This window comes from Phalacrocorax carbo, chromosome 12 (genome assembly GCF_963921805.1).
Source record: "Phalacrocorax carbo chromosome 12, bPhaCar2.1, whole genome shotgun sequence".
Lineage (NCBI taxonomy): Eukaryota > Metazoa > Chordata > Aves > Suliformes > Phalacrocoracidae > Phalacrocorax > Phalacrocorax carbo.
Window position 1 is genome coordinate 12,869,959 of NC_087524.1, and position 22,673 is coordinate 12,892,631.

Consider the following 22,673-nt stretch of genomic DNA (forward strand, 5'->3'; position numbering starts at 1 on the left):
TGTTACCATGAATTAACCATGGCAGTAAAACTGAAAGTGATCCGAAAAGCATTCCAGCAAGTGCTTTCTGATTGATGGTGCTGTAGTTAACGCTTCTGTTGCCGATATCAAGAACAGGTCTAGAGGTACTGGCAGCCCGGCAGGCAAGTGGCTCCAGGCAGTGTACTCCCACCAGGATTTCGCATGGATGCGGCTAGAGGAAGAGAGGAAGGTGAAACTGAGTGGGTGATACTTATACTTTGGTAGGCTTGCTTTTCCTTACCAAAGTGACCCTGCTGGATCCTGCCACCCTCTTGCTCTGGGGACTATGTGGTATTGTGTTCCCTAGAGGATGAGCAGTTGCAACAAGTTCAGCTGCTTTCCTGGAAATCTGTGAAGATACTGCTGCAAAGCTGCGGTGCCGGGATGTTGCCATGTGCCTGCTCACACATATCTCTATTTGAAGGAGCAACAAAGGCCTGTTGTCAGTGGGCCTCGCTCCCAGCAGATGCTCTGGTGACCAGCTGAGTGGTTATGTATTGATAAATCTGGGACGATGTTAAAATGCAGCTCTGGGGTTGGGTTAATGTCTAATTAACTAAACCATTGAAGATCATTTGAATACCTCCTCAATTTTATGGGAGCAGTTTCAGCCAGACCTCCTTGTGTACTAATGAGTTTTCCCTACCAAAGGGCCGTACCTTAATATCTCTGTGGGTAGGGAAGGTCTTACTGGTCAGTGGAGTGCTAGGCAGTTCTTGTAATCACAGGTACACACAGAATTTGTACAGCATGAAATACCTTCCCCAAACCCCCGACTTTATATCCCTAAATTTCAGGTTATTTAATGTGTATGGAAATCGTAATCCAGTAAAACTCAGGGAAACACTGAAATTGCTATAGTACATTTATTTTCTGCTGCTATATTTTTAAATTTTATTTCAGCTTCAATAAAATGGTGTTGTGTGTTTTGTATCTTGCATTGTTTTTCCTTTTGTCCATCGCCATCGTGCCTGCTTCCAAATGAAGGAAAGAACAGGGGTGTTCTGGGATGCTGGGTAGGACAATTGAAATGTGCGGGCAAACAAGTGGCAGTTTCTCTTTTCTTTTGGGTTTAGTTATGGTTAGTGATTTATCTTCCTAATATTACATGTTCTGTCTTGGGTGCCATCATGAGAACCTGGTGGGGAATTAAAGACAGACATTGCTAACAGAGAATTAAAGGTGCTGCATGGAAATGATTATTTCCTACATTTTCTGCTGTAGTAGAATCCACCAGATGTGGCAGTGCAAATTCCAGATTTGCAAGAAAGATGCTGTTTTTCCATGGTTTCAGCTTTGTAAAGAGGACCACTTAATGAAATGACATTCTGTGCCTCTTTCAAGGATAGGAAGGGACACTCTGTTTGGGAGGATTTAGAGGTGAGCTCTAACTTCTCACTTGTGTCACTGGCAGAGTTCCCGGTACTCAGATGGCTTCAGTGTTCTTCAAGATCTCATTCTAGCTGTGTTTTGCCAGATATACTGTTGTATCCTCAGAAAAGGGCTTTTCTAGTCCTTGCATAGCTGGTTATTTGCAAAGATCTCTGCATTATCTTATAGGTGGAAAGATGATCCTGAACCTGATCCTCTCTGCAGGCAGAGCTTCAATGTATATAACTGAAGAAGGACAGTTCATGATGTTCACGTGTCCTTAAAGCGTAGAGTATTTTAGGTAAATCAGAAGATAGATGGATAAGGCCCATGCAAATGTTCCACAGTACCCAGCCTTACAGCAGTGGGAAGGCTCAGCTGAAACATGACTTGCTTATGCTGGGGATCCTTCACCAAAAGCTGTAGCCATATAGTCTTCAGAAGCGGTTCTGTTGCTTTTAAGGAGGGTTGTTTTAAGGGCGTGTTTTACTTCATATTGCAGAAATTCTGGTTTTGGTTACTGCCTCAGCATCCCCTGTTTCCTGCCTAGGGCACTAAGTTTGCTCACAAATAAAGCATTTCAGGCTTTGAGAAGCTAAGTTATATACATTTAATAAAGGGGGTCCCTCTTGAAATTCAGTGGCTTGTGGCATGCAGAGGATCAAGGGAGATCATCAGATAGTCTCTTTTGGTCTTTAATATGTCAATTCTAGAACACAAAGAGATCATGTGGAAGAGAAGCAAAGGAATTCAGGCTGAAAAAGAAAACCGTGAAGTCTAAAGATACACAGTCAAGCCTCTTGTGCCAACGTAGACTTGTCCATCATGACCTCTGGAGAGCAACGGCTGGAGATAAAAAGTGAATTGCTCAAAAGTATGTGCTTCATCAGGCAAACCACTAGCACAGATGTCTCATGATGCTCTTCAGACAGTTTCAAGCGAACAGTGGTGGAAAGGGTTGTACATTCAGAGTTTTGTTGTTAACTTCAATGAGACAATGTGAAGATTTACAGTCAGAAGGATGGAAGATGTGGCTGTGAAGGGGTCATGAGGTGGTGCACGTGGCCCCTGAATGCCCACAGTAGATGAGCAATGTGGGGACTTCTTATTTTCCAGTGACTGAATATTTCTCAGAAAGTCCCCTTTCATGCTGTAACGAACCAAGCGGTCGGTCAAGCAGTTGGAATATCTGGCAGATGTGACACTGAATCAGTTCATATCGGATTCTCTGCCTGAGAATGGATGGTTAGAGGCAGGTTGAAAGTCAGACATGCTCTCTATAGCTGTGTCCTGGTTTCAGCTGGGATAGCTGGTACAGTGCTGTGTTTTGGATTTAGTATGAAAATAATGTTGATAACATAAGGATTTTATAGTTGTTGCTAAGTAGTGCTTACGCTAAGGCAAGGGCTTTTCAGCTTCTTGTGCTCTACTGACTGAGAAGGCTGGAGATGCACAAGAAGCTGGGAGGGGGCACGGCCAGGGCAGCTGCCCCCACTGACCAAAGGGACATTCCATACCATATGGCGTCATGCTCAGTCTATAAACTAGGGGGAAGCTGGCCAGGGGACTGCTCTTGGGGACACGCTGGGCACCACTCAGTGGGTGGTGAGCAATTGCATCGTTCATCTTTGGCTTTGTATATTCTTTATTATCATTATTATTATTACTACCACTCTTTTATTTCAATTATTAAACTGTTCTTATCTCAAACCACAGGTTTTCTCACTCTTACTCTTTGGATTCTCTCCCCCATCCCACCGGGGGTGGGGTGAGCGAGCGGCTGGGTGGTGCTCGGTTGCCATCTGTGGTCAAACCACAACTTGTTGGGGAACCTGGCAGATGATGATTGCTACATATAGCTTATAACTGATTCTTATTTTTAAAAATTTTCATCTTCTATTACTAATTTACATTTTTACTGCTACTAGAAGACAATGGTTTTCTTGTAGTTCCCATGATGGCATTTCATTTGTTCCTGTTGAAGCCGAAGAAACAGTGTTCAAGACCCAGCATAGGAGCAGGGGAATAGAAACCTCATTTTAATTCACTACCTGGATTCATTATAAGTGGGATACTTGGTTTTGTGCATCTCATATTTTGCAAATAAATAGGATAAACCTTTGTTCTTAAAACATATTTTTTTCCATTTGGCATAAGTACGTGCCTTCTCCTGCATTTGTTCCCACCAAGCAAATGCCTGCTGAGGCGTAACTCCTACACCTGGAGCAGCTGTAACTGCTTTCCTAACTAGCAAATGCATAACAAAGCAGACTTCAAGGATTCTCCAATCACTTTTTTAAATTACTGTTGTGGGTATCACAGTGCATGATGATGTCACACAGAGTAAATCCCTTGAGTCAGTTTTAGCTGATAAATATAAGCTTTTGAAACGGTATATTTTTCTTTCATGGCATGGGCACAGTTACATTTGTATTTTCACAATTCTGTTTCAGATGACAAGAAGCAGATGGTTGCAAATGTTGAGAAACAGCTCGAAGAAGCAAGGGAACTGGTATGTTTTGGTTTTTCCTATGTTAACTGCAAATTCCTAGGGAAAATAATAGGATCATCAGTGGTAACATTTAACACACGATGCCCTAAAAATACTTAACAATAATATATTAGAAAATGAAATAATATTTTTGAAATAGTTCTTATTTGAGGATATGAAGTACCCAAGAGGAGCGTATCCTTTGTTAATCTTGTGTTAAGTGATTTAAGATTTGCATTATTGCTGTAAGCTATTACAGCCTGCTACAGGCTTTGAGTTGTGGATTAGGTACTTCAGGAACTGAATTAAATATTTACACACCTGGACCGTTTTGGGTTTTTTCTTTTCTTGTAGGGCCCATGTATCTACTAGATTTAATCTGTATGATTGTCTTGTAGAGCAGTAGATCTTTTTTTCTCTTCTAGCAAATGAGTCATAAAGATATTCAGCTGTTTGAGGTCAAGGGGGCAATGGTATCGTGGGTTACTGATCCCAGAAGAGTACATATGTTAACCAAGCACTAGTGGCCTGCACTGAAAGAAGAAAGCAATATATGTTAAGCAACCGTGACTTTTTTTGTGATTTGATCCCGTTACAGCCTGTCACGTCCCCCATCTGGATGGAGCATAAAAGTAAAGTTTTGTAGATGTGGACTGGCTGAGCAAAGGTGTTGGTGACAGCTGAGATTGGCTTTTCCCACAGAGCCAATAGTTCCTGAAGTTGCTTTTTTTTAATTGCTTGCAAATGATTTTGCTCTATCTGGTGTCAGAAATGTACTCTGACTGTTAGGATAGGGAGAGGAAATTAGTTCCCTTAGCCTGAAAGTTCCTACAATTGAGTAACTTGAATCAATGATTTTGTGACTAACTAAACAGTAATAATGAAATTCACTTTTTAAAGTGGCATAAGAAAAAAAAGGTCTCTCCAGTGTTTTTTGACAATACCTGGTGCTTTTGTTTTAAGAATCGAATTAGTGTTGTAGACCAGAGCATTGGAATGGCATCCAGGAAAGCTGGATTTTGGGATGACTACACTGCAGGTTTTTCCGGTGAGGGTGGCAAGGTGCCTAACCGCTCTGATTTGGTATTTGCACTGAGAAACACAGCAGAATTACTGTCCCATCTCATGAGGATGTTCTGAAGAGACATACTAAGGCCTTTTGGGTACTTTCATGTTCAAGCAGCTGAAAGAAAGTAAACATCTAGAAATGTTTTTCATCTCCTTTTCACTACAACTTGACATGGCAAAAATGCATAGCAGTACAGGGAAGCTGTAGCATGGGTGGTCTGATTAAAAATAGTTCAGATTTGGTTTTCTACTCAAAGTAAGATTGGAAATAGCAGAAATTGAGTTAATGGCTCATTACTTTTCTCCTTGTGTCAGAAAAAAGATCATCTAAATTCTTATAAGATTAAAAAGTAAATCCCGTATCTGTACTTTTATCCTAATGGTGATCTTCATTTAACGTACTGGCTTTTCTTTCACGCCTTCGTTTTAGATCTTGTTGCTAATGCTGCTAGACAGGTGCTTAATGCAATTATTGGCTTTAAGTGATTACCTAACATGTTTGTGATTAATGTCAAGGTTTGAGTTTAAAAATCAATTTGAACAAACCTGCTAATAATAGAACTGATTAAAAAGATCCTCTTTTAAACTAAAGGCTACAGCAAAGAATCAGAATAATTCCTTGCTACACACAGTTTCATACATTGGTTTGCTTCATTGTCTTGAGTAGTCAAAGCTGGGTTTAGCTGGTTTTGTTTTATTTCCCTCTTGGCTAGGAAGTAAGACTCTCATGTATTATAAATATTATTGTAGAGATAATTTGTTTACATTGACTAATCATTGATTGTTTTAAAACACTGTCTGCTTTGTTTGGGTAAAATCACTGGTGTAATTGATTTGATCTATGTGCAGAACTGACACCAAAACTTTTCACACTCCCAGGCTGCCTTTTCAAGCCAGAGCTCTTGAGTGAGAGATCTCTGGAGAGAAATCCTGTCGTTCTATATCCCTTGTGGAGTATCTGAATGTTATTTTTACCAGGTTTTTAAGAGAGGTGAATATTGTGATAACCTTAGGGAAATTCACTGAGTGTAAAATATAGCATTTGCTAGAAGAGCTGGAATTAGCATTTTTGAGGGAAATTTTGCTTTTAAGAAAAAAACTGTGTGTTATTTGCCTTTATGTTTTATGAGGGACACATCAGAGAATTGTTGTGTTGCAAATGCTAGGTTAATCTTGTTTAGGCACTTCTTTTTATTTAATATAGATCTGTGTTTTAGTTCTAGGACTTCAGTGTCAGAACAAAATAGCAAAGTGTACAAGTTTCATCAAATGTTAGCAACTCTCCAGAGCAATTTCCATGTAGAAAAGTTCCTGCAGCAGGGGGAGACTTATTTTGGAGTGTCAGTGGACAACATCAGCAGCGCTACCTTATTTCGTTGTATTTTTGAATGGAAATACCAGTGGCTGCTCTGCTTTATCCTGTATTTGGTGCTGGGAGTGTACTGGGTGTTGTTAGGAGCAAACCTACTGGGTTAAACACCTGAGCAGCACTGAGGGTGGGGCCTGGCTTATGAATTTGGGCAAGAGTTAGGTACCAAAACGCTCAGCTTCACCACAGTGGTGGCAAGTTTTAACATAAGCAATAACAGAAATTTGAGCATTTAGGTTTTCTGGAAAGAACTTGAGCTTCTATAGATACTTTGAGATTTAAGTGCCAGGTTATTTTTAGCTTTTAGTAGAATTTAGCTCTCTTCTTGCTTGTGTATGAAAAATATGATTTTATGACCGATAATATGAGGCCTGAAGGTGAAGATGCATGAAATTAGGTTGCATTTAGGTTGACAACTGCTTGGACTACTATCTTCTGCATGACTTTACATGGAAATTCATCAGCCCAGCCACAACATGTACCCATTTAATCTCATGAATACAAAAAAAAGATGGTAAACGTTGGTCAGCCTAAATGTGCGTGCTTCATCATTGTTCCTTGGACCTGACACTCTCTGATAATGACTCTTCAAAATGAACGTTTTCGATTTCATGGACTGTGGTCTGATCCTTGCTGAAAGTTCTGTATTCACTGGGAGATGCTTTCATTTTTATATAATAGATAAGAATTGAGATTTCATTAAAGTATCGTGACCTTGCACATCTAATTATATATATAAGGAATGTTTTGTGTGTTTATAGAACATTTGAGATCAAATATATTGAGATGAAATTGATAAGAAATAAGCCATTAACTCTAGCTATTGCTTTAATGTATAATACCCCTTTGGAAAGTTAAGCCTGAGCCAGAGAACTGGGTAGAATTAGAAATTGCTTTGTATGTTTCATTACTGACTATTTAATTAAAGTCTGCTTTACAGTTTATTATTGAATATCATTTTGTATAATCAGAATAGATCAGGCAGAATGACTTTTGAGTATCTGGTAATTCCATTGATTAAATTCAGATGCTTTTCTTACGATATGAGGATGAAATTTCAAAGTGTAAGCAAGTGATTAACTGTAGCTATCCCTTGTCAAGACCCATGACCAGTAGCTTGGGACCCTAATCGAAAAGCATTTCAGTTCCAATGCCGTATTACTCAACGGAGATCAGTAGGAGGTGAGTAAATATTGTTTCAGGTGCCTACAGCAACCAAGGAGAGGTATTCTTTTATCTTTTTAGAATAAGTTGGAATGATTTTAAAAGGCAGGTAAGGGATTCTGCAGCTGTGCAAAACAGAATTCCCAAACAGACAGCGCCATGTAGCAGAGGCTCCGTGACCCAGTGGGCAGGTGACCAGCAGGCAGCTCAACCCTGGTTTGTAACTCCTTTTGATTTTCTGTACCAATATGCCATATTCTTGTGTTTTAGGCCCCTTAGTACCCTCCATGGCAAGAACAGGAAAAGCTTATGAAAGAGATACTCTGTCTGTGACATTGTGATGCATTCGACTGTATACAATTTCTTGAATAGTATTTTCATTTAAACCCTGAAATTCAGCTATTTAATATACCTACAGATTCGAGATGTAGATTTAAACAGTCAGTTCAGGATTTGTAATTCTGCTGAGTAAGCAGTATTTAAAAGAACAAGAATTATTTTATTAAACATAGACGCTGATGGTAAATAAAACTGTAAACATGTGTGTATATATATGCACACACATGTATGCACACATATACATGTGTGTATATAAAAACAAATAAAATGTCTTTTTCAGCCAAGGGTTTCCAAAACCACCCAGATAGATGGAGGTAGCCTTTCTTCTGAACTATGCTCATTTGTAGGAAGTTATTTAACCTCTTTTCTCTTTCTTATTATTTTCTTGTAATAAAATGTATTAATCACATTTGGCATTGAAATCCAGAAGTGTTTGACCAGAATCATTCCTTCTGAGTGTTAATAATATTAATTTTGTCACCTGTTTTTTGACTTAAGGCTGCGTAAAGATTTTGATAAATGGTTTATATATTGCAGAAGAAAGAACACCTTTCTTTACAAAGAAGGAATATTTCTTAGTATTTGTGAACAATTTAGGTAAAATCATTCTTACTTTAATTACCTTCGATTTACATTGTTACTTCTTTATTTCTACTTACTAGCTTGAGCAGATGGAACTTGAAGTTCGAGAGATCCCACCTCAAAGCCGAGGAATGTACAGCAGTCGAATGAGAAGCTACAAACAAGAAATGGGAAAACTTGAAGCTGATTTTGTGAGTTTTTATTCGATATTATTATTTTTTTACATAAAGAAGACACCTATGAGAATTTAAAAAATATAATAATGCAGTTATTCAGGCAGCTGAGAAGGTATTTTTGACTAGTGTGAGAGGTGAACTCTCTGTGTATCTTGCTGTATTTATGGACAGACAAAAACCAAACTGGGGAAGAGAAGCTTTTCTTTTTGTAGCGGTCTCATACCAATATTCTGTCCCTTTGCCCAAGATCTGAATTGTTTCTGTGCCATTAAACATTGTGAGTGTTCATGCTGTGGGGAAAATAGTCAGCTTTTAATCCCATTTGTCAGGGAATGACTGGTAGAACATCAGAATTAATACATAAATTACAACATAAGTGTAGTCTGAGTGGAAAATAATGGTTCATTTCAGACAGCTTGTAGTAATGTGGGCAGTAACATGAAAAGCAATATAATCTCCAATCCGTGGCATTTTTGAATGTAGTTTATCTTGTATGCACTTCATTTCTTAGTCTCTGTGATTTCTTTTCCATTGCACTTAGATTCTTCTTTACTTTTGTATAAATTGGTTATAAATACTAATTTTTTTCAGGTAATGGAGCAAACTAACGAGATTCCCTTGTCCAGGGGCTTCTGCTACAGTTATCAGCCCTTTTTTGTGACTGGGATTTGCAATGAATAGATTTACCTAGAGACAAAACTGCTTGCTTTAAAATCCTGAAAAAGTTCAAAGGGATTGCAAAGTGTAGGAAAATGCTCTGTTAATTGGCAGCAGCTCACTTCCTCCAGGGTAGGGAGAAAAAAAATAACTGTTGGCAGTATTTTCCATTCACTGGAGAACCGTGAATTTTCTCAGGTTGCTGGCAGCAGTTTATTCCTTCAGGGGAGGGGAGGCAATGTTTATACCTGCAGCCAGGAAATCCATCTGACTCTCGCTCCTCTGTGCTGCTGCCAAGTTGAGAAGTTGCATAAAAATGTATTAGTTAGAAGTTGGTTGCAATTTTGTAGAGTTTGAGGAATGTTAGGATAAAAAGACTCGCAGCAAAATTTTGAGACAATCTCACGCTATTCCACTGTAGGAAGTGCTTATGGCCCTACTGCCTAAACAGTGGCTTCCAAGGGAGAGGAATTTCTGGACCAGTGGTGAATGCTGCTTATCTTCTCAGATGTGGGAGAATTTGCTTTCAGCATGTATTTGTTGCTGCCTATTCCTTTCAGTAGGCAGAAGGGGGAATGGGTACTTGAGTATTCCCAAGCAGTAGGGAGTGGGAGAGTTCAGAACTGGATGCTCTTTATGGAAGAGGAGAAATGAGTGTGTGTGGGAGAAGTGCATCAGAGCACTAGGAGTTACGTGACTGAAAGAACGTAAGTTTGAGCTCTGAGCAAAGGAGCAAAAACAACAGGAGAAAGAGGAAGGAACAGATTGTAAGACTGGAAAAAACCCAACAGCCCAAAACCCAAGGATGGCATTCAGCAGAATATCGAGGCAGGAGAGTGAAGGATGGAGCAAAGTATTGAAAGAAAACAACAGCTATGCTTGGAAAGGTCTCACTTATATAGAAAATAGTGTTGCTACAACTAAATTCCCTACATAATTCCAGTTTCTAAGAATTAATATTTTCCTAAGTTTGTATGTGAGGGCTTGAGAATCTTTTTGGATTGTTTTCCACTGAATAGCAACTTGTTGGAAACAATGTAACAAAATGATTTAGTTGTGAGTCCAAAGTGGGAAGAGGAGGAAAGAAAGGAAATGTTATTCTGACTCTGCGATCTGCAGGGCTGCTCAAGGTAGGAAGTTGAGACTATTTGCTGAAATGAAAGTGCTTTTGAGTGTTCTGCCTGAATATTGTACTGAATGAGTTGTGACCTGTTCGACTGTAAGCAAAGCATATAAAGTTTATGTAAGAGCTTTAGCAGGCCGTTAGGGAAAGCATATCTAAGTGCTTTTAAAATGAAATCACTTTTATAGGTGAAGGGAAGTTCTTAACTGGGAATGTTACTGGCAGTTTTGGGTTAGGATCACCTTACAGGTTTGCTGTTCAAAATCCTCAGCTCTTCCAAAAGGCACCCAGATGGGAGCTTGTAAAGTGTTGTTCTTTATAAACGGAGTTGGAATCTCAGCTGGTTCCCAGCGTATTTGGCTTGGCCTTTCTTCCTGTCTGAAGCGCGTGTGCACTAGGGAAAGGACATTTCTCAATCATCATGAAGTGCATGTTTCATTTTAAAGAAATAATCTTTGTGAAATGAATGGCAAAGGTTAGATACCTCAGTACACAGTCTTTTTCAGTAAGTTCTGTATTTCAAACATGAAGCAAACGCAGAACTGGGACTGGTAGTTTTGTTTTATATTCATCATAAAAACATTAGTTTTGATCTTGTGATTCTTTGCATGCCTTATAGCATCCTGAAAATTTCCCCTCACCCAAGCAGTTATGGAAAAGAGCAACACAGCAACATGTTTAAAAGTTAAGAGAAGGAAACATGAAGTGTGTGAACTCTCCACAAGGATGGACAACATTAGGGTTTATTTGTGACATGTAATATCTAATTAGTGAGTTTATTTGATCTTGGGCAATATGTGTAAAAATGACAAACCACTGAATCATCGCTTTGATATTATTTACTACATACTGCGGCATCTTAATGAATATTTAGTGGGTTTTTCCTATGCACTTTACTATGCCAGAAGTATACTCTGAGAAATATAAATTTGAGCTTAATTGAGCTGCGCTTCGAAAAGTTACTCCAAACATGGCTTGTTCATCTCTAACTTTCTAATCAAATGGAAATAAGTTGCAAATAGGAAATTTATTTCCGTTCATTGCTAAGCCTTGTTATCTTGCCTGCAGTTAGTTATCGACACTCTTGTGTCCAGAGGCTGATGTGGAGGCAATGACATCTACCCCGCGCACTGTGTTGCACATGGGTAGTTGGTAACCCATTAATCGCATGAAATCATATCTGAGGAGAAAAAGCCACCTGGCTCCATCTTGGCCGTTCCTCTTGGAGGGGATCAGCGGGAATAAAAAAGATGTCATTAAAAGTACTCAGCTAGCGTAGCACTGTGAATACGGATGGGGAAATTTAAGAAAGCACTCGTTGCATCTCAGCATAAGGCAGCAGCCGTTCCTGATGCTTGCCTCAGTGCTGTGCAGCCTTCCACGGGGAGCAGATGTCTGGGGAGAAATATAAGAATAGGGCAAGCATAAAGTGATACTTCTTTGCAAAAAAGCTGAATGCGCCTCAAAAGGCTAAGTTTCAGGCTTGCTTGCTGTGTGTGCTAAGCGTGTCAAAACAGGCTAAAGCTGTTTGTTAAACCTTTTGTTGGTTTTTCTTTTTTTTTTTAACTTGCAGGTGTAAATCTTGGTTTATGGTCTGATTTTCAATAGCGAATGCCAGCGGTACGCGGGTTCTCGGCGGGGTCTGGTTCCTGTGCGCTCCCGAGGCTGCGGCTCTGGGGCGGCTGCAGAGCCTGGGCTAATGGCTCTATCTTCTGGCCCGAAGTGGAGTTGCAGACCACGTCCTTGTGCTTTCTGGGTTGGTTAAGGCCTTGGGACCACCTACTAAAGAGTTCCTGAAATTTAAAAAAATATTCCTATGAGCATTTTTTTTTCCCCGCACCTACCAATGCACCGTTATGTGCTTTAAGCTTGTAAATATTTTGTTTTCGACTGTTTCAGATGTAGAATGTCCACGGTCACTGCCTGCATGGAGTAAGTTCTGAATGCAGAAAAGGCCTTGTGTTTTGTTGTAGTCTTCTAAGTACGTGGACCATAGGTAGTGTTTATTTTTTCAAAATAAAGCAATTTTTTTTTCTGTTAATTGTTACCTGAAAATAGCCAGTGATTTCTAAACAGTGGGGATATGCAGTGGTAAAAAGCTTTCCCGATTTTGTAAAATACTTTGACCTGAATCTGTCCCAGTTCGTGTGAAACTAACTATATGAACTTTGCAATGTGTGGTTATCTGCTAGCATTAGTATTTGCCCCAAGGGTTCCATGCACTGACTCAATGTCAGGGCACCATGAAAAAGAAAAAATAAAAGGTGGTAATTTTCCTGAAATGCTTACAGATTAAGAATGAGACATTCAAATAGATGGGGAAATATAAAAATTCAGTAAGCCCATATTACACAGTAATATTCCTATTACAAAAACAAGTGCTACACAACCAGTGCTGGGAGTGGGATGGGTGTATTCAACAAGAAGAATAGCCATCAAATAAAAGAGGAGGCATTTGTTATCAATCCAAGAGACAGTACTCATTCCTTTTAAAGACCCAGAATTGGTACTGATTTTGGTTATTCAACTTAAAATAAAAAAAAAAAAAGAGGGAGACGCCATAGATGGACAGATACATTGCACAAAACCTGACTAAACATTTAAACGTTTTTGGCATTTATCATTAGCTTCAGTTCAGTCAATAGTGAAGACATATGTTCACAATTCATGCTTCCTATGGGTTCTGTCTAAGATAAGTGTTAAAATGGCAACTACTGTTAAGCTTTCAAAACAATTATGGAGGTAAACAATGGAATTTCATTTGATAAAGTAGCCCTTTTGTGTGACTCAGAGTACTGCCAGAGTCCAGAAGGTCACCTGAACAACTGCTACAGCTGTGCCCGTTATAGTCCGGCTGCTTTTTGCGGATGCTGTCTCCCTTCTTTCAGGTTCAGTCACCTGCCCAGACAAATATTCATATGGCTGTAAGTTTAATGCACGATATTTGTCAAATGACAAGTTAGTGCCCTGTATCTTCATGGCCAAAGTCTTCCCTAGCTTTCCAGTTTGAGCTAAAAGTTTAGAGACTCAACTGTTGCTGCTGCATTATTTTGATTTATAAAGCAAAGCATTATTGCTTTATAGTTACAAAATCAAACTGTGCATGGGACAGATGTGTATGTCTTCATAGTTGTGTCCCAGTGATGTTATCTGAGAACAGGGGACGCACCATGAGTACTGGTTATGTGCGCGCGTGCACCCTGCACGGGCGGGCACGCGTGCCTGTAGTGGAAATCTGATCTTGTTGACAAATTTGAAACTTCTGAAATCAGGTTAGTTTTCGCTATGGGAGTAGTACAGCTCTTTTGACCAGGGCTGTGGAGGATTTTTTTTAATGCACACAAGATTGAACTGATTAAGTTTCAGAAGAAAGAATTTGGAATATCTGACCGTGTGCTTTGACAATCTGATTTTGAGAAAGCGTTTTGTGAACAAAAGTTCCTTCACCGTGCCATTTTTATACATAGTGTAACCTTCCTGAGATAAGTAATCAGTCCTCTGCACTGTACTCAAACTGCTTGATACAGAGATACAGAGGCATTTTTTTTCCCCCCCTATTCCTTTTCTAATAACATCTGATGTGATATTTGTCTGCTTGGCAGCTGCTGAACATTAGGCCAACTTCTTCTCTACAGAGGAAAATTCCACATTGTCTTCAGTTTGTTTTCACTTGTGTCCCCACCTTGGTGGTTTTGTGGTGGAAGAAGGTGGAGACATTTGACATTTTGCAGTGACTTTATTTATAATACTGCTATTTTAAATGGGGAAAAAGTGATACAGGAAAGAATGTTGTTCGGGGTTGTGGTTGGTGGTTTTTTTTGTTGTTTGGTGGTTTTTTTTTTCAAGGTGGTTTTTTTTTTTTACAAGGCATAAACTGAGTTTTTATGAAAGGGTTTTGATGAAAGGTTAAGTGGTGGTATAACTTAGAACCCCTATAGAAAACTTACCTTAATTTATTTACTTCTTAAGGACTTTTTCCATAGTTTTGTGTGGAAGTATGGAAAAGGAAGGAAATTTATTTCACCGTGGAATTCACTAGTGATGACGTGCTTTTCCTCAGAGGAAGGTGTGAAAGATGAGGGTTCACATGCTTAGTTTGTAATTAACCTAAGGGGTTATGATTGTCTGATCTGAGATTCCTGAGGGGCCAGACCAGTGTAGCACACCTTACTTCCTTGGTTTTATAATTCTGTAGGTACTGCTTACAAAGAATCCTCCCATGTTTGACCAGTAAGATGCATCTCGTAACACTGTGTGAGGAGATAATATGCTGGGTAAGGGCAACCAAGCAGCAAATTTTTAATGTCAATAAAATTAATTCCTTAACTAGATTCTTCTCTCAACGGACTTCACCTTGATACTGGTAGGAAATTCTGTGTCTCTCTCTCCAGAGGTGTTGCTCATCTGTTACCATGTAGGGATAAGACTGGTGAGTTTTGTGGCGTGCTGTTTGTTGGTCCTTCAGCAAGTCAGTGACTGCGGAGATGATGCACATGATTTTAAGAAAAACTGGATTGTGGAGCACTAGACTTGGCTAAGTGATTACAACTAAAGGTGCTTTCGGGAAGTGATTTGGTGAGTCTGATTTAATTTCTGTGTCTGGCTGGGGGCTATGAATGAAAGGCATGTTGACTCATACGGTGCACTGTGAGCATTCATGCCTCTTTCTTTCCCTTCTGCCTTCACACACCAAATGTTTCTGTATTAAATGAAGCTATGGCAGAATGAAATCCTTCCGTAAAATATGTTTTATGGCATGTAAAAAAAACTCAGCATGAGATCAGCTCTGCCTTTTTCATTAAACATGCGTTCTCACCTGGCAGTCTTTAGACATGTCTGGATGCCAGCCCTCATCAGCCTTTCCCAGGTAGACAACTGTCATTTCTCTATTTACCATGTAATTTGTTCTTAAGTTAAAACTCTGAAGGAGTAGAATTAAATCTGTTTGCTGGTCTTCCTAGCAGGTAGTGGAAGAAGCAATGTCCGCTTCAAAATTACTTGTAGCCAGCTGATGAGTGAAGTGACCTCATATGCAGAAGGGGAATTCTGGTTTTTTGGGGGGCAGAAGGAGGAAGGCTTTATTGTTTCCCACCTTCTCAGATTTCTTATTTTAGTCAAGTGATACTGCCCTACCTGTTATGCAAAAAGAAGCAAGTTGTCATTGTCCTGCTTTTGATAGCAGCAGTAATAAAGGTTCTGCAGTTGGAACATAGGTGTGGGATGCGATGACAAATAAAGCAGACCAGCGCGTATCTCACTCTCCCTTCGTTGTATTGCTTGCCTGCGCTCATATAAGTAGAAGTTTGGTTTGGTTTCTATCATGAGTTAGAAACATAAGGATTTCTAGAAAAAAGCAGCAGACAAGCTGAGCAAGAAACCCACATCCTTGCAACAGGCTTGCTTTTCAGACCAGAACTGCACTCTCAGGTTCCTTAATGTGTCATTACTCTTTTTTTTTCCAGCTTATGCGAGGCTAATTTGTGTTTGACCGAAAAATAGGGAGAGACATGTGCTACTGATAAAGGGAAAAAATAGGGAGAAGGTGCCAGTTTGACACTGGAAGGATTAATTACAGCCCTTTTCAGATTTCTTGCTTTGTTTGTTCAGGGAATGACGGTAGATGGCAGTGTGTGTTTGCAAAGCAAGTCCTGCCCCCGCCCCCCCCCCCCCCCCCCCCCTTCTTTTTCTTTCCTGTTTCTTTTTTTCTTTTTTTTGCTTTGGTAGTAACTGAAATTACTGTTTCATGAATAAAATATTTCTGGTGGGATTTGCATTTCTATATTGGCTGAAGATACTGTGTTGAATGTTTTATTAACCAGCCCAGTGCAACTGTCAGCCTATTAAAGGGATCCAATGGACCCTGTTTAGCTAAATAAACTAAATAAATCCAATTCGTCAAATTGTGTTCCTGGCTGTTTATTTTACATTCTTTTGATGTACAGTTTATTTTAAGTTAAAGCCACATAGTTTTAAAAATTAATGTGAAAATAGAATTTAGTGTTTGAAACATGAGGAGAGTAATTGCCATGGTCAAAAATAGCTTTCTTTTATGGTGAAGTTGCAGTCTGGTAAATGGTGAACTTTTTATTGGTGCCTGTTTAACTGACCCATGTCAAAAAATTAGTTTGGCAAATGAGGGGTTAATGGCTTTTTTTGCCTGCTTGCTGCGTTCTGTTGCTTTCATGAAATGAAACTTGAAATATAAGCACTGCTGTTAAAAGTAGCTATTTCTACCCAACTTCAAGAGGCTTGTGCTTCATCTTGGTATTTTCTCAATCAGAATTCAAGGGGAATTTTTATATTAGCATTATGTATTTAAATACTTGTTGAAATTCTGATTGCATCATAGGCCGATATTAGAGCATAAAAAAATTCTCTTTGCGCAACTGAGGATATTGTATGTCTGGTTGGCAAACAGCTGTCAAACATTACAAATAGAGGCATTCATTATATTCTGCTAGTACAAATAATATTTTAGTTATCTTGTTTTTTGCTGAAAACCTTTGCCATAGAATAGCAGAACACAGGCTATAAATTTACAGTAGTGTTATTGGCATAGCAAAGATTCTTCTGTGCCAGTTAAAAATTCCTGTAAGTGCGGATGTAGTCTAGATTTGTTAGTAAGTGAGATGAAGAAACAGTGAGGGATGTATTCTGTCTGTCTTTCTGATGCTTTCCATAGCGCTGCTTTAGTGATGTTCCATGTTAATTTTTGTGTTTTACAAGAAACTGAAGTTGCCAAGTATCATGTTTGGCATAGTTTTATAATCTCAGGTTTCCTAGGGTGGAATACTGAAATTTGGTGCCATAGAAATGCTGTTTGGTTGAATTCCGTTTTTGGTTTTTCTCTCAAGAAATCTACTACAATGGATTAAAAAGTCTTTGTGCAGAGCTAACGTGTTAGTATGAATTTGATAGTGTCAGGGATTCTTAAGGAAGGTCATTCAATCAGCTCATTCCATCTTTTTTTTCTTAGAAATTATGGTTGAATTTAACCAAAATTGTAAATTTTGCGGCTGGCCCTCCCCCCAGACTTCAACCCAAGACCAAGTAGATATTTATGCAAATGTTTTCAGTGTTGGGTAGGGTGCTACTTCCTTGTGTAGGTAGACTTTCATTAGTCCTGAAAAATATCAAATTTCTTAAATATTAACCTTTTAATATTTACAAGTTGCAAATATTTTAAAATGCTATTTAACAACTAAGACATACAATGTTAACCTGTTTTCTCTCTGATAAAACCTTCCCATCTTGTGCTCTAAGCTGGTTCTTTTTAACATACCAATGGTAAACACAGAAGGAACTTTATGGGCCTGGCTCTACTGCAGGTAAAAGGAGATGGACTTTTACAGCTGTGGAGATGTTGTCTTGTTTCTGGCCTGAGACTTGGGGAAGGAATATAAAGCAAAAAGTGCAGCTGGACTTGTATTAGAGTGGCTGGGGGTTGTTTTGGGGTTTTTGGTTTTGTTTTTTTTTCCCCTCTTTGTAATGTTCTTTACTACATGAAACACATGGAAAACCATGTGAATATCTCTGTTCTTTTGTTTGGTAACTTTATTTGTATTCTGCAATCATTTAGTAGTCAGTCCCAAGTACAGTCAGCTTCCCTTAAAGCTGCTGTAGAAACCACAACAAAAAGTGGTCCTTGGCCAGAAAGTGTATTTAAGCTTGCTGTTCTTACTCTGTTGGGGAGGAAATCGCTGCAAAAGCTAGAGGATCTGCAAGTTGTACGTTTGACAATGTAAGGCTTGTATACATTTATAGTAAGTGGATCAAATACAGCACCTCCCTTACTTTTCATCCCTCTTTTATAAACTGCCTTTAGGGTGCCAGTGCTAGGAAAATAAGCCTTTTCCAATATTTAACAAATACTACAGAGGTTTCACTTGTAAAAGAGCTGATCAATGAAAATTAGAGTAGAAATATAAAGAACAGATAGTGAAAAGGAATATAGCAAGTGGCTTCTGGGATCAGTGTTAGAACAGAGGCGTTTTCCCTGATATAGTGACATTTAACCATTTCTGACAGGTTTAATGAAAAAGGGTTTTTGCTAACTAAATATTTGGTGCCTGGTACATAAGATAAAGAAATTGGGGAGTGTGTGTGTGGGCTCTGTGTTCCCACTGAGTGGCATTTGTACTTTCTTTCTGAACCCCCACAACGTTCCAACATGTCCTTCGTATGGTTCTTTTTTTTTTTTTTTTTTTAATATCTTTTCAGAGAAGTTAAGACCGGAATGAATAAGGGTAGTGTTTGCCAACTTACCCTCTTGGTCAGCGTGGAAACATGTTAGGCAGGCTTTTGGAAAACTCTGAATTGCAATTGCAGACTTTGTAGCTGTTCACTAAAGACTCAAATGTGATTCCTGGCAAGTCATAAAAAAGGTTCGTATTGTGTTTGGTGGGTCTTGGCTTGGACCTTTGATAGAAAATGCCTCTGCATTACGAAGATAGCACCTTCCTTTCCACTGATTCATGAGTAGAAGGCTTTGAGCCGTTATTAAATCTAACTGTAACCTTTGCTAGGGCATATCACCTACCAGGAAAAAAGTGGTATTTAATATTTGATTTAAGAGAGAATAATGGCATTGATATCAAACCAAATTCTCTCATTACAAAATTTGAAAAATAACTGATTAAATCCATACTGATGGTTGCTACTTTGAGACATATAACTGCAAGTGTTTTGACACAGGGATCCATATTTCGTGGAGTACCTACCACTGAAGGGTTTCTTATCCATGAGTACAGCTCTTTGGCAACTGTGACAGTGAGTGTTAAATAGATAGAACTGTGCAAAGAACCTGAGTTGTTATGTTGATATGTTTCTTGTGATTGTTTTTGTTTTGTTTAAGAAATATAGGTTAGTTTCAATATTATGCATTGTTCCATTAGCAGCTGTCTTTGGAACTACAGGTTTTAATTTTTTATGATTTCTTGCATCCTTGAAAAATACTGAGAACTATTTATCTAGGGTTAATGTGGTTGGGAGTAAAACTAATAATGCTAAGAAGGGGTCTTAACTATAGTTCTAGGATTTTTTCTTTTTATTAGAAAAATGTTTGATTTGTAATGACTGCATTTTTGTATTGTTTGTAATTCAATGTTATTGATAGCCCTAAGTGACCATGTGATATCCTTTCTGCCCAGTCTTCAGGGGAAATCAGACTCTGTGGTTCAGTTGTGTAAGCTTCCCACAAAGTTAGTTCAGTCAACTAAATCAAGGTAAAAAGTTACAGAAAGGTCAGGATTAAGTTAGGGGTTGCTAACCTGAATTGCTTTCCCAGCCTTTTTAAGCCCTTAGTGCTCCTTTTGTCTTGTCCTCGCCTTCTGTCATGTTGTTCCTCTGTTAGATCTGTGTTTCAGTTGAAGGCACCTGGGCTGCATCTTTCTTCTGACCCATACTTGGAGTCAGTTTCAAATGTGTTATTAAGGTCCCTTTTTTCCATTCATGAGCTACCTGTCCAGCATTCAGCAATGCAGATTGGTGGCTCAGCACTTGTCCCCTGTAGAAATCTTGGTTTAAAATGCCTGAATTTTAGAACGAGCATAAGGAAAATTTGCTCCTCTCCCTCCCCATTTTTAATTTCCTTTTTCTGCTTCTCTTTCTGGGACAAACTTTAAAAGTTTTCACTTTTTATTTGTACCTAACAAATACTCTGTTGCAAAGCTTATCTGCTGAGTTCCCTTCTCTCATAATACAGGACCAGTTTGCAAGCCATTTGTATGTTTTAAAAAATGTCTTAGCTGAGGACTTTTCTCCCACCTGGGGCTTCACGTACAGTGGTGGTATTTGGTTTGGCAGTACTGTGATTTTTAAAGTCAATGCCCCAATTTTCCTCACTTACTGCATGTGAGTCTGAATAGGATTCCTTTTTGAGGAAAATGAAATGGAAACTCCATTTCAGGTGGGTACCGAACACAGAAATAAGGGTCTGAACCAAAAGCTGGTGTTTCAGACAGCTTTGAACCATGTTTAAGTGAGGATGTTTGGTCTAAGAACTGGGCTAAATCTGTTCTGTGATAAAACCTGAAATCACATGTGCTGCAGAAACAATAGTAGAATAACTCCAAGGTGCTGCCTGTTGTGATGTAGTGAAATGTATCCTTTTGGAGCAAGACTATCTTTTGAGGTCCGTCCTTCCTTTGTGGAAGATTTGGGTCCTTTGGAAATTTCCATTCCCCTTCTCCTACCATATTTCAAGCAAAGGAAACCAGGATTCAGGCTTCTGTAGCCTGAAATCTGGTTATTAGTAAATTTGGACTGCTTTCATGTTTTGGTAATTGTCTTTTCAGTGCGTTTGATTGGTATGTAAAGATCATTTACGGTGGATCACATGTCAATTCTTTCACCTACCTGTTATTTGAACAGAAAAACAAAGCTTCTGGTTTTCCGTCACATCTAATGCACTTTCAAGGTCTTCAGCATTTCTGATTCAACAAAGGATTAGTGGCTAATACTTACGATATTCCCTATCTGGGTCCCCCACTGTACTCACTGCATTTGTGATTTTGATGCAAAAGGGACATGAAATAGGAAAATTCCTGTTATCTAAGCAACAGGAAATACAAATCAGGTGTTGGAGGGCACTTGCGGCACGTCTGGTATATTCTAAGAAAAGGCTATCCTTATCCCTGCCAGGTAAGTTCTACAGAGTAGTTAAAAGGCTGTGGCATGCAGTCCTTCTTGATGTCCATAGTATCAAATCCTAGTGCCGGCTTGGTTGTCTAGTAATAAAATTCTTCTCTATGTCTTATGCTGAGGTTTAGAGCGGGACTTGCTGAAGAAAAGCAAAGCCTCTTCCAGCAAGGAGAGATGCCGTCAGTGAACAGTCCGTTCTCTATTTCCCCCTGCCTTTAAACTCTCCTGTGCTACTGGCACTAATTTGGCCCGGGTTTGGCTCAGGCAGGAGTGTTTGGACTAACCATACAACAGAGTTTGTCCTTGCATTCAGATAAATAAGTTGGGGTTTTTTTTTCCCTGTAGAGCGAACTATTGCTCTCTGGCTGGAACGGCTCATGGATGAGGAGTTTGGCTGTGTAGTGGCGTGGGGGATGAAATTCTTGAAATGAGGCTGTGCTCCCCTCTGTTACATTTTTGGGGAAATATGTAGAGAAAAGTCAGAATAGGTTGTTCTCCTGACATTATAAACGGAGACAGTTGACCTATGATAGCAACATTCCTCTTGAGGGAATAGAATCAAGCACCCTCTGCAGAAAGTGGAAACAAACGCATTGCTTTGCTCAACCTCAGAGTTGTATTAAAAGTTTCTTGTGGCTAATATTTTAACTTTTATGCAGGTTTAGTATATTTTAGATCAGAAGAAGAAATCTTTGGTGTGTGTTTAAGGTGAACAAATTTGTGTGTTTGTGGGTTTTGTTTTAATATTAAACAAAGCCCTTTCCCTGTCCCAAACAGTCAAAATGTAACTCAGATTCTCCAAGAATTATAGTATGTCTGTACACTTCACTGTTGGACCCATCACTTCAAAAATAGCCATATGAAGAAGAATGTGTGATGCACTTATTGACAGAGAAAAGCCAATAAATCTAATTTGATTCAGGAAGCTGAGAAATATTTTAATAACTTTTTGACATTTTCCTGTAGTCCTTATTTACCTTATCAATAGTTATGGTGACATATGATTGTCAACTTCTTATATTAAACCAAACTAATAAATTAAACATGTTGTGTTTATACCTGATGAAAGCTGACGTTTTGGAAAGGTGTTAAAATATACTGACAGGTCTTGTTCATAAACTCCTTTGGTATAAATATGTAGATGACATCTTTAGATATTGTTTGTACATAGGCTGATAGGCAGGAAACGTTGACAACGTAACAAATGCAAATGTCAACCCCACAATTTAACCTTTCTGTGTAGGAAAAGATGTTAGTTTTAAGTTACATGTATCTTTTAACTTTATTTTCAAAGTTTTTTTTTGAGCCTGTTATCATTGCTGTTTCATGTGCCAGTGAAAGTAACGCTGCAATAAGAAAGATTTGCACTTAAGAGCTTTTCTCTGTGGTGTTCCTACTTAAATGACTACAGCTGAGAGGGTGCTTTTTCTTCTGATTCTTTTTATTTTTTGTGTTTGCCTATTACCTTCTGAATCTCTCTGCAATATCACCTTTCTGTCTTCCTTTCCTGACTTGCCAATCGTTTAGGGCTTGTAAGTGTGACTCAAGGGCTTGTAAACCAGTAAAACTATTCTAAAAATGTTAATGCAGTTTATCGTAACAACAGACATAAGGCCTTGGCTTTAGCCCAGATCAGGGTTGCTTCACATGCAGAATATTTCTGACTTGACC

General features: G+C 38.9%; 1 protein-coding gene across 6 annotated transcripts in view; it reads left to right on the forward strand.

Moving 5' to 3' along the window:
* VTI1A (vesicle transport through interaction with t-SNAREs 1A) overlaps window positions 1-22,673 on the forward strand; it is a 284,395-nt gene that overhangs the window by 4,882 nt on the left and 256,840 nt on the right. For all 6 annotated transcript variants that reach the window (XM_064464161.1, XM_064464158.1, XM_064464159.1 and 3 more), the window contains exons 2-3: window positions 3,846-3,904; window positions 8,486-8,596. In XM_064464161.1, the coding sequence (XP_064320231.1) occupies window positions 3,846-3,904; window positions 8,486-8,596 (170 nt within the window). The remainder of the gene's footprint in view (window positions 1-3,845; window positions 3,905-8,485; window positions 8,597-22,673) is intronic.